Raw genomic sequence first — 11787 nt, forward strand, 5'->3', positions numbered from 1 at the left:
TTAAAGTACAATCCTCAAGAGAGGAATGCATTTGCTTCTGCCAGGTGCCTGAAGGCACTATCAACCTGAGATCACTTTAAACTGAATTGTCAGCTCCAGGATTTTCCAGTCCACACAGGCCATATGAATTCTCCACCCAAACAGTACTGAGAGCCAGCTGTGCTTACATATTATCATATTTTTGTCCCCACCTTCTACCTCCCCTGCATCCAAGACCAAAGCTAAGTAGATGAGTTGTGGGATTGGTTCCGTCTTTGAATGATCGTGTCATCTGTTCAGTTTAAATAGGAAGGGTCTCTGATCTGACTTCCCACTTTGTAGGAGCATTAGATTTATTGCCCACCCAACACGTGGCCCCTGAAATGGTAATTCTAGGTCACCCACAAAAGAAGCAGAATAAAAAGATGAGTGACACGAGTGTTTATGAACTGGCTCCTACATATAAAGTCCCAGTCCCGGGAGCCACTCACAGACTCTATGGCCTTCAACTGGCCTCAATGTCACTCACCAGTCCTTTTCCTTCTATACCAGAATCATTATTTTAAGGCAAGAATGGGAGGACTTGAGGACATGATGACCCAGATCCAAGCAGAAGAAGTGTGGAATGGCAGAAGGTTGAGCTGCTCTTCTTGTCCAGCCCTCAGGCAGTCCAAGAGCCTTCTAGTCATCTCTGAGCCAGTTGGGCTCCCAGGCAGCTGTCACCCTTGCCCTTGAATGGGAAAGAGTAGAAGGGGCCAAGCCCAAATGTGTCCCCACAGATGCATTTCTCACTGGGACAGTGGCAGAGCTGAGGACAGCTCCTTACTACTCTTTGCTCAAAGGGAGATGTCGTCTGTCCTTGCCTGCATTTCGGCGCCTCTTTCGACTCAAGAAGCTCTCTAGCTTCTTGCTTCGTTTCAGCTCCTTGAACTTCTCAGCTAGGACCAACTGGCGCTGCTCAGCTAGAGGACAAGGAGAAAGAAAGCCGGTAAGCAAAGGAGGAAGTTCGCTTCTTTCCCTTTCCCCAGGTCAGTAATTCTCAACCACTATGCAGTGATATATGACTCATCTGGAGTTCACCGGTGTGTGTAAGCAAGCTGACTTCTATGAATCTGCTCCTTCTCAATTCAACCAACTACGAGCTCCTTCTCTGCGCCCTACCCACATATGTGGGGGTGGGACAGAGATAAAAACAATACTCCCTGCCCATGGTCATTAGGGATACAAGAATGGTTACAAACAACAACTCCCTACTATTTCTACTTTCCTCCAACTTACCATGGGATCCAGCCTTCATGCCTCCCTTAGGGAGCTCATGGACCACTAACGCAGTATCCTGCCTCTATGGCCACCCAACCCCTGTTCCTGTAACTAGCCTGTCATAGCTGTGTACCACTCACATTTCTTCAGGAAGTATGGCCGATGGCCCTGCTGGGCCTGAGCCCGCCGCTCCTGCTTCAGAGCCAGGTGCAGCTCCTGCTGCCGCTTCCGTTCCTGCTGTGCCATTTCTTGCTGCTCCTGAGGAGCAAAGATGAGATCGGTGAGACAGGTGAATAGCGGGGACTGTGAATCACCTCCGGCCTTGACCTGCTCTCACCTTCCTCCCCCGTATTCTGACTTACTCACCATTTGCTGAAGCAGCTGCTGCAGTTTCTCACGCTCCTCCCCTGAACGGCGCTTCTTCAGCTGCTTTTTCACAAGCTCCACGTTGGAAAATGAGTATGACAGTTAGCATTCTGTAAATGTTAGGTGAAACTCTGTGCCAAGCATTATTCTAAGAGGTTCGCATATGTTGTTAACTCACATAAACACTACGAGATAGGAATTATCTGTGATAAGGAAACTGAAGCTAAAAGAGGTTAACTAACTTGTCAATGATCACACAGCTAGTAAATTGACACGCCCTGCTCCCCTCTGCCCGACTCTCTGACCTATGCTCTAGTCTCACCACTTGGAATCCCCACAGACCAATCTCACGTTACTCACATCTTTCTCTCTGGCTCGGATGTCATTTAGGAATTGATACGTTTTATCAAACACCTCAGGATTATATTCCCCTGACAGATCGTCAAAGCGGGGGTCCCGGGCTACCTTTGGAGCGAACAGAGAGAATATAAAAGAACTGTTCAGTCTCCTTTCGCTGAGAAAGAGCTTACTGGCTCCTCCTCACCTTCTTACTGACGGGAACAACTTGACGCAAAAATGGCACCCGGACCTTGGCTGACATTTCCAGAGGCCTATGGAGAAATTAAACAGGTCAAGGGAACTCCAGTCTTGTCAAAGGCCTCCCACCTGCCACCCAAGAAAGCAGACACCTACTCAAGGTCCCAGCTATCCTCCAACTCCTGGGGCAGGCCTTGCTCCTCACCTGTGTTTATCTGCAACACATGCTTTTTGGACAGGTGGTCTGGAACTTTGCTTCTTAGTGCTGTTTCCAGTTACCAATTGTTTGTACGTCTTAGTGCCCACTTGGCTCTGCAATTCTAACAGCTCCTCAAATGACATGTGAGATGTGCCTGTGAAAGGTAGGTGGGGGTGGGAGGGAACCGCAACTCAGCTCAGCATCTGCCACTGCTGCAAAGGTGCCACCCCATCTTCATTCTTCATAGGTAACTGATCCTTTCCAACATCCCCTTCAGACCAACCACTGCAGGTCCTGGGCAGCACAGCTTATAACGGCGCTACACTGACACCTAACTCCCCATCGGTTCCAGGTACCTGGGGCCTCACGTTGCTAAAGAAGGTGTATATGTAAGGCTCTTTTAAATCACTCCTTCACAGGTTTCCCCATAAGGACCTCTGTCTCCCTTGCTCAGCTACCATCGCCATTATTCTGGTTCAGGATACGCTCAGCACCTCTCACCTCAATCAGTACTCTAGCCTCCTCACTGCTCTCCCAACCTCCAGTCTCACTCCTCTCAAAGCTATGCTCCCCACTTCAGCCTGGGAGAGGCATCTGAAAAGCAAAACCTGGGGAGGGGGTAAATTGGGAGATTGGGATTGACATATACACACTACTATTGATATATATAAAACAGACAACTAATAAGGACCTACTGTAGCACAGGGAACTCTACTCAATACTCTATAATGACCTATATGGGAAAAGAATCTAAAAAAGTGGATAGGACTTCCCTGGTGGCACAGTGGTTAAGAATCCGCCTGCCAATGCAGGGAACACGGGTTTGATCCTGGTCTGGGAAGATCCCACATGCTGCGGAGCAACTAAGTCCGTGTGCCATAACTACTGAAGCCCGCGCCTGGAGCCCATGCTCCGCGACAACAGAAGCCACCGCAATGAGAAGCCCGCGCACCACAACGAAGAGTAGCCCCCACTCACCGCAACTAGAGAAAAGCCCACGTACAGCAACGAAGACCCAACACAGCCAAAAATAATATAAAATAAAAAAATAAGAGTGGATATATGCATAACTGATTCACTTTGCTGTACACCTGAAACTAACACATTGTAAATCAACCATACTCCAATAAAAATTTTTTTAAAAAAGGAAACTGGCCTTCCCTGGTGGCACAGTGGTTGAGAGTCCGCCTGCCGATGCAGGGGACACGGGTTCGTGCCCCGGTCCGGGAGGATCCCACATGCCGCGGAGCGGCTGGGCCCGTGAGCCATGGCCGCTGAGCCTGCGCGTCCGGAGCCTGTGCTCTGCAATGGGAGAGGCCGCAGCAGTGAGAGGCCCGCGTACCGCAAAAAAAAAAAAAAAGGAAACTACTTCAGACCTGAAGTTTTCACTTTAAGTTCTTTAATAAAATAACTTTCTCTTTCCAAAAAAAAAAAGAAAAAGGCAAATCTGATCTTATCACTCCCACCTCATTTCCACATACATATCCTACACGTTATGTCACTCCAGAACTCAAAACTCCCCAATGGCTTCCATCTTGCTCAGAAGAAAAGCTCTAGGCTTTGTAATAGCCTGAAGACCCCATGTGACCTAGCCCGGGTTTTGGCTCTAATCTCATCTCCTACCATCTCCTCCTTCCTACTCCTCTCCAGTCAACTGGCCTCCAAGCAGTTCCTAAGCAGGAAGGTATGCTCCCACCTCAGTTCCTTTGCACCGGACTTTGCTTGGAACACTTCCTCCAGTTGTACTGCTTGCTCCCTCACCTCCTTCAAACGGTTTCTCAAATGTCACCTACCCAGTGAGGCCTTCTGTGATTACATAAAACTGTAACCCCTCCCCTGCGTTCTCTTCAAAGCTCTTATCACCTTTTTCAAAAAATTTACCCTTTAAAAATCTGCAATTCCGTGTTTTATTGTCTTTTATTAATTTGCTTGGTTTTTTTAACCCCTAAAAGGTAACCTTCATGAGGACAGTGTTCTGCTGCTTTATCTACTACTGTATCTCCAGCATCTAGAACTGTGCCTGCACACAACAGATGCTCAACAATGTTGGCAAAATTTGTTGAATCCTCACCTACTAAGCCTTCTCCAACAATCCATCCCCCTTCCTGACTCTGCTTTTGAACAGAACGTTTCCTCCCCTGCGAAAAACCCTCTTCGCCCTTTAAAAAACTGCTCAGGATGTTCTAATCCAGGAAGCATTCTCTCTCACTCCCCACTTTCCAGTGCGTTGGGGGGGAGCTCCCGGTGTTCGCATCTTTCAGAGAACTTAGTCTCACGGTCACGGCGTCTCCAGGCTCCGAGCCCGCACCACACGCGGTGCCACTGGCCCCTCACCCCGCCTCCGCGGCTGCCCCTCGGCCCGGCGCCGTCCCCTCACCCTTCTGCAGGTCCCCGGGCCCCAGGCCCCCGCCGTCCCGAGACCCGCGAGGAGACCCGGAGGCCGCCCATTCCCGGGAGTTTGCAGTCAGCATCCGCTCGCGCAGCGCGCCGAAGACTAATGGCGCTACTTCCGCTCCGGCGGCGGCCGCTCCGCCCCACTCCTTCCGGCATCTCCGGCAGGCCGAGTCCGCGAGGTTTGGTGACAATAGAGCAGATCCCGTCCAGCGCCGGGCGGGCCGCTGGTGGGCGGCCGGGGAGCCCTCTCTGGGCGGAAAAGGGCGCCCACCGTAAATAACGTTGCCCCCTCCCTTTTGTCGCTTGGCGCTGCACTCCGCGCCGAAGAGAAACTCCGGCCAGTCCGTGGCGGTATTTGGTTTCCTAATGCTCTTGGCTGAGAAGCCAGAACCTCAGCACCCTGGCCCCACTGCAAACTCCTGCCGTCCCTTGCCTATTCCACACAAAAGAGAGCACACGTTTGGAGACTTTCAATTCATTTTTATAAAATGTGAGCTGGCTGAGAGCGTCAGGGTACAGCAACAGCTCAAGGAACGGTAGGATTATCTGCTGGTCCTCCCCTCCCCAGGTCAGGGAGAAGGAGATTTCATGCCAACAGCTGCAACTCCTCTCAGCTCCCAATCAATGCTCAGGGCTCAAGCAGCGGGAAGAGGTGGAAAGAGGGGTGGGGAGGGGAAGCTCCTGAGGCTGACACTGCTTGCTTCTCCCTCCTCCCCATTCCCTTCGCTTCCCAGCAGAGCATGGCTGACCTGGGGCAGAGCAGAGGCCCAGGAGCAGTTGGAGGGAGGTGAATGGGACAGAGCACCAAGGGGAAGGGGCCCTCGGCCCAAGGAGGAAGGGACCTAGCCCTCCCCCCTGCAGCTCCCCACTAAGTTCACAGCACAGAAAACACCTCTAGTCCAACAACTCCATGTGGAGGTATACCAAGTCCAGGGTCCAAAGGGGCAGGCGGGGGAGAGATGGGCAAGGGCAGTGAAGACACCAGCACGCTCAGGAAGGGAGGCGGCAGAAACTTCCTCCTACCCATGGGAGGAGACAATGGGGCGACTGATATTGCTGTTGGTGGTCATGGCATTCAGCTCCCACCTGGAAGGCCAAAAATGACAGGCAGAAAGGACAGAAGGGGAAGCCTCCACCCCCAAGTCCAGAATTGCTCAAACAAAGCAATGAACACACCAGTGCCTTCAACTTCCTAAAGCTCAACCACCCACGGCCACCTCTTCCTTACAGCCCTATGAGGGTTAACAATCAGGTCTCCACCCACCACCAAATCCACTACCACCCACTAGTCCCCCTGCAAGCTCATGTGGACTTCCTGTTTATGTTTACATATTGATATTCTTGTGCCCAACACCTGGAGAAAAACGTTTGTGTATACATCTCAATAAACTTCCCAACCTACCTTTCCTCCTCTGCTGAGATCCAACCAGGATGCCCCTCCCCCCCACCAGGAATGTCGGTTTTTGCTCTCAACTCCCATCCTTTTAAGGCCCTGATTCAGCTCTCCTATCCTCCCTGAGGCCTTCCCCAGCCATCCCACCATATTAAAATTAAATTCCTCTCTTTTTGACAACTGTCATTCTACGAAGTACCTCCTTATGCCAAGGCTCTACTCTACTTGGTACTAGGCACTTGCACATGTGTTCATCTTGGGCCAGCCTGGGATCCATCTGTTCAGCCTTGTATACTCTATCACCAAATACTGAACACACAGACCCTCAGCAAGTAAGAATTAAGCTGAACTGAATCAAGGAGAGGAAAGTGTCGCAGAATGACCCAGAAGGGCACAATTATACACAAGATAACTTTCAGTGCTTGATTTAGACCTAAGAATGGAATTCATAAGGGAAGGAGCTAGGAAGGACCTCCCTTAATTCTGGAATTAATGTGATCCAGAGGCTCCTAAACTTGTTTTTTTCTCCACAGCTAGGTTCTAAGATTTAATCAAACTTTCTCAGCATATTAACAAAAATAACTGTATAAGCTCAGGAATTAGGAAGTGATGCCTGAGAGCTTGGTTTGAAAACTGGACATTTTTTCCATAAAACTTACCCAGCTGACAGTTTTATATTTCCTTCTAGCTCCCTCTCCACAAGTACACTACAGAACAAAATCTTCTCTCTCCTGCACACTGAGACCAAGCCAATCAGGTCACGCGCCTGTGCTGCCCACTCACCCTCAACCAGTCCCTCCTTTCCAACCATTCACTGTACCTGATGTCATGGGGCAAACAGGACTGGTCCAGGTTATACTGAATCACAGCCAGTTTGCACAGGGTCTTCAGACTAGGGCCTTTAAAGGAGGAGTGGGGGAGAGGGAGATGGTCAAAGCCGAGGAAAGGGTCCAGTCCTGGATATCACCACCCAAAGACAGGGACCCTGAGGGCAAATGCATTTAGGGAATAAGTGTACTTACTAAAGTCCAAAATGTGTAAGTCAGAATGATCTATGAGGTCAAATTCATCTCCCAGGCCTTCCTCAGGAGACGGACTGTAGGGATCAAAAGAGAGATGAAGGAAGGAGCGAAGACTACCCACGAGACCCTCTTGCTCAAATGTCTCCCATGTTAGTCACAGGCTTAGGCCCTTCCTGGAGCCCTCCCCTCTCTCCTCCTAACCTGGTACCCCCAAAGAGGACAATCTTGTCACCAACAATACAGCAGCACTGGCGCCGGCGGGGACATGGCCCCTTCCCCTTCGGTTCAATCTTTTTCCAGGTAAACGACACTAAAGAGAAGTTTAAATGGAGGTTCAACACCTGCTAGCCCAGATATCCTCTCCACTCCCGCCCCTCACCCACTCAGGATTATTCTTTTCTTTTCCACGCCCCCTCAATTGCTCCCTGTTCCTCCCTTAAAGGCAGTGCTCTTTACCAGGGTTAAACTTCCAGAGGTCATGGAAGTGCCGGTTCAGCCTTGCATTATAGCCACCAAAAATGTACAGCTCCCCATTGTAGCCAACTGGAAGGAGAGAGGAATGTCAAGAATGTAGGGGCAATGGGGGGACGGGGACTCGGCAGGGACCTAACAGACACTCACAGGCTGAGTGGCTCCGGCGCCCCTCAGGCAGCACTGGGGTGGGTGGACAGTCCAGCCAGGCCTCAGTCCTCGTGTCAAAGACACGGATGCGGTTGCAGTAAATCTCATTGTTGGAATGGAATGGCCCAAAACGGTCTGCACGGCCCCCAAAGACATACATGTGACTGCCCAGCATTGTGGCCGAGTGGAAGTCCCTCCAGCGTGCAGGGTTGCCCTGGGCAGGAGCAGAGATGGGAGGGGGAGGGGTCAGCTTTCACTGTTTGAGCTCCCTATGGTTCCTTAAATTGAGGGTGGGGATCTGGGAGAGAGCAAGAAGGGCCAACCTTTGTACAGATCAGGGTCCATGTCATGGTGCTGGTATCCAGCTTGTGAATGTCATTGGAAAAGCAGTCCGCCTGACAAGGAAGAGAAAGGAAGTGAAGGAAGGAATAAAAGAGAGGAGCAGGGGTCACTCTCCGACCCTCCGTCCCTCCCACCTCAGAACCTGCAAGCAAACCAAAGCTTCCCATTCCACTACTTTCAATTCCCCTTCCTCCTTCTCATTCCCACCCTAGGGAAACCTCTAGTTTCTTCCCAGACCTACCAGCTGCTCGTAGCCCCCGAAAATGTACATGGTCTTGCCCAGGACACAAGCCGAATGTCCATCCCGGGCCCCAGGAACTGTTCCTGCCACTCGGGGTGTGGACCATTTGTGAGTATCTGAAGGAGGGGAGAGGGTGGGCCCAGTAAGCAAGCTGGTGCTCCCTCCTCGACTCTGGGGCGCCTTATTCCCAGCCCCCCTCAGCCCACACCTCCCCCAGCCCCGCGAGGCACCATTTGGCAGAACACAGCCTCCAGAGACTCATACTCACTGACGTCAAAGGCATAGAGCACATTGCAGGCCCCTTCGGTGTCATTCCGCCCACCCCAAAGGAAGACTGTGTCGTCGATGAGGACGGTGGAGTGTCCATACCGCATGTAGGGTACCACGGGAGCCTGCCCGCGGGTGGCGGGCCTCACTGGGGGCAGCTTTGTCCAACGCAAGGACACTGTGGGCACAGCTCTGCTCAGCCCTGGGAACCTCTCTTCAGGTCGTCCACATTTTCCCAAACCACATGTTAGTTTCCCCCACCCCCTCTGGCCGTGGGGGCCACCATCAAACCTCACTCAGCCACCCACTGTCCTCCCCGATGTGAGCACCCAGGGATGATCCCTGAGTTAGCTTACCTGCATTGAAAATGTGCACATCAATCTGACGCAGCGTCTCATAGTCTTCACCAGAGCAGTAACCCCCGAAGGAGTACACCCGGTGTCCGACAGCCACTGCAGCATGGTTCACCCTGCGGGGCCCGCCCTCCAGGTGCACCGTCCACCGTAACATCCCCTGGGCCACTGGTTACAGCAACATGCCCCCCCGGCACGGCCTGCTGCCTCTGCTACCTGCACACAAGTTAGGTCCAGGGGCTCCTCAGGCAAAGCCTTTGCCTGGTTCACCGAGACTCTGCCCAGGACTAGCCTTGCCTCTAAGTGTCACCCTGGTGGCCCTCCCACACCACCCCTCCACAGCTCAGGTGGCTGGCTCTGCTCCAGGGGAGCTGCTGAGGTCAGGAAGCTAGCCCTGGCCCTGTGTTCTCCAACAGCAAAGGGTGGGGCCACTCTGACCTGACTGCCAGCTCAGACTGCTGATCAAGGGCTCAACGTGGTCGTCCCCTACTCATGGCGGCTGTACCCTGTCACTGGCTTGGCCCAAGCTCCAAGCCCCCTTCAAAGGTCAGTGAGTTCTCTTGTCTTTCTGACTCTGCTCTGCTTACTGCCACCTCTCTAAGAATCTCTGTGCTCTTTGAGGTGGGGAGAGGGATCTCAAAATACTCAGAGCTATTAATAGCCCAGCCAACCCCAGACAGTCCACTGAAAGCTGGCATGAGTGCCTCCAAGCAGAAAAGCTTTTAGGCTTTTAGAGTGGAACAGTTCCTTTATCCAGGATGGGGTGGGACTGATCCCTGACAGGGACCTTCATGGATGATTAGCCCCTCATAGGGGGCTCTTGTCAAACAGAGCTGTTGTCATCGGGGTCACCCAGGGCCCCTCACAGGCAGGAGAAGTTCCTTTGACAGCTGTGCCTGGCATGCTGCCAAGAACTTAAGCCAGAAAGGTATGTGTGTGCTGGGGATTGAGGGGGTAGGGTTTTCTCCTCTTGCCACTTGCCCAACCTAGCCATTGTGGTAGAGAACGAGCTATTTCCAGCAGCTCTTCTCCCACTTGGGTCTCTGAAAGGGGACAGGGGTGGGGGTGTGCACTGGAAAGGGAAAGGAAAGCAAAATGCCCTTGGGCAGGACAAGAAAAAGACCCAGGGATGAGAGATCATGGTCTCTTAAAGACAACCCGCTAACCTAGTGATAATGGGTACATCTGAAGGCTCTGTCAGGCAAATCCTGCAGCTGGCACTGCCTGCTCTGGCAGGCACCTGCTGGGTTTGGGTAGATCATCTGCTCCCTGTTCAAGAAGCCCTGGCAGAAGGGGAAAAAAAAAAAAAAAAAAGAAGCCCTGGCAGAAGGAAGAGCCAGGCAGAATCTCAGGCAAAGAAAAAGCTCAAGTAAGGGAGGCCCCTCGCAAGAAAGACACACTGGTTTCAGCTGGCTTTTGCCAGCCCTCCTGCCCCTGCCCAGCCTCCCTCAACCCCCAACCCCATGCTTTAAATAGCCACTCTGCCAAACCTGAAATAGCCCCTCAGGAAACCACTCTCACTTCATTACTCCTGTCCTCAATCCAAAAGCTCTTGGATCTGGGCTTGTAAGGACAGATAGGAAGGAGGTTGAAGAGCTTAAGAACCGGAGTCCATCTTCCCTCATAGCTTCCACTCCCCACTTCAGCTATATCAAGGTAAAGCAAAGAATTCAGAGGACAAGAGAGAAGCAATTCTATCCAAAGGTGGAGAAAAAAACCTTAGCTTCTCCTCCAAAAAAAAAAAAACAACTCAAGCTCGTGAAGAACAAGCCCCCAGGGTCTCAGGGGCTCCTCTTATCCCTGGGTCTCTCCCATCCTCCATCACTGCCGCATCCTCAAGCTTCTTCAATTCCCTTCATGTACCTATCCCCCTTGCTATTCTCTTGCAATTTTCATTCCCCGTTTCTGGCCCTTCTTGATCTCCTGAGAGCTTTGCCGTTTTCTCCTTCTTCCTTCTCCCACAACTCCAAGCTCCACCCCGACAGCCCTCCATTTTCCCTCTTCCACTAAGGGGAAAAAAGCTAATATCCATTGACCCCTTTCCGCCAGAGATATTCCTCCCTGTATATGACGCTATCCCTTTCGTCTCTCAGTCATCCCAACCTCCCCTCCCGCACAACTCCAGACACCCCCGCCCTTTTCTTCCATTATCCTCAGCTTCCCTGTTCTCCTCATAACCCGATCTTCTTTCCAGTTTCCTTTAGTGCCTCCTCCGGCTACCAGGCCTCTCCCACTGGTTTCCTCACCATCCTCCCAGAGCCCTTCTTTCCCCATTAACACTTTCCTTTCCCATCATCCCCCTAGCTCCCTCCCCACCCCCACCTCTTCACTCTCAGGCCCGTCCCCCACGACTCCAGCGCTAACCATGGGCATCCCCAGCCCCTATAGTTCTCCTTGTCCCTCAACCCACCCCGGACTACCTGCCAGGCCGGGCCGGGGCGGGGCCGCGGGTCCTCGCGCTGCCTGCAGCCTAGAACCCGTTGCACGCCAACCGACGACTCGATCCCCAACGAGATAAACACAACCAGGCTCTATGCTTCCGGCGGGCAGCTGTCTGCGAACATGCAGTCAGAGCTAAGTGCCCGAAGCCTACCGGGACTTGTAGTTCATGGGGTTCCGGAGGGACGTCAGGGGCTGAAGAGTGGGCAGGAGCCTGAGGAGATTCTGGGCATGTGCAGATACGTGTCAAAAATCGCGGGGTTGGGCTTCCCTGGTGGCGCAGTGGTTGAGAGTCCGCCTGCCGATGCGGGGCACACGGGTTCGTGCCCCGGTCTGGGAAGATCCCACATGCCGCGGAGCGGCTGGGACCGTGA

At 52.5% G+C, this 11787-nt stretch overlaps 1 protein-coding gene across 2 annotated transcripts; it reads right to left on the reverse strand.

Annotated features, from left to right (window-relative positions):
• Positions 1–405: 405 nt before the first annotated feature.
• LOC101324439 (kelch domain-containing protein 3) lies at positions 406–11551 on the reverse strand. 2 transcript variants are annotated; one of them, XM_073810702.1, is made up of 15 exons: positions 11395–11551; positions 8978–9190; positions 8623–8799; positions 8355–8470; positions 8095–8166; positions 7772–7985; positions 7607–7693; positions 7352–7460; positions 7151–7224; positions 2348–2495; positions 2150–2216; positions 1966–2070; positions 1606–1680; positions 1380–1497; positions 406–941 (listed from the first exon to the last, which is right to left on the reverse strand). In XM_073810702.1, exons 2-15 carry the CDS (start codon positions 9129–9131, stop codon positions 805–807), a joined length of 1653 nt encoding a protein of 550 aa, XP_073666803.1. In that variant the 5' UTR covers positions 9132–9190; positions 11395–11551; the 3' UTR covers positions 406–804. The 2 variants fall into 2 exon arrangements, with proteins under 2 accessions (XP_073666803.1, XP_004323397.1); XM_004323349.4 differs by lacking the exons at positions 406–941; positions 1380–1497; positions 1606–1680; ... (1 more) ...; positions 2150–2216; positions 2348–2495 and adding exons at positions 5605–5821; positions 6949–7027.
• Between the last annotated feature and the right edge of the window lie 236 nt (positions 11552–11787).

The sequence above is a fragment of the Tursiops truncatus genome, chromosome 10 (genome assembly GCF_011762595.2).
Source record: "Tursiops truncatus isolate mTurTru1 chromosome 10, mTurTru1.mat.Y, whole genome shotgun sequence".
Classification (NCBI taxonomy): Eukaryota; Metazoa; Chordata; class Mammalia; order Artiodactyla; family Delphinidae; genus Tursiops; species Tursiops truncatus.

Bases quoted from the DNA above. Each gene is read 5' to 3' on its own strand.
- LOC101324439 (XM_073810702.1), bottom strand. From the start codon at position 9,131: ATGTTACGGTGGACGGTGCACCTGGAGGGCGGGCCCCGCAGGGTGAAC. The intron at 8,800-8,977 runs GTAAGCTAACTC...CTGTGCCCACAG, and splicing joins TGTGCACATTTTCAATGCAG to TGTCCTTGCGTTGGACAAAG. The intron at 8,167-8,354 runs GTAGGTCTGGGA...CTTCCTTGTCAG, and splicing joins TCGGGGGCTACGAGCAGCTG to GCGGACTGCTTTTCCAATGA.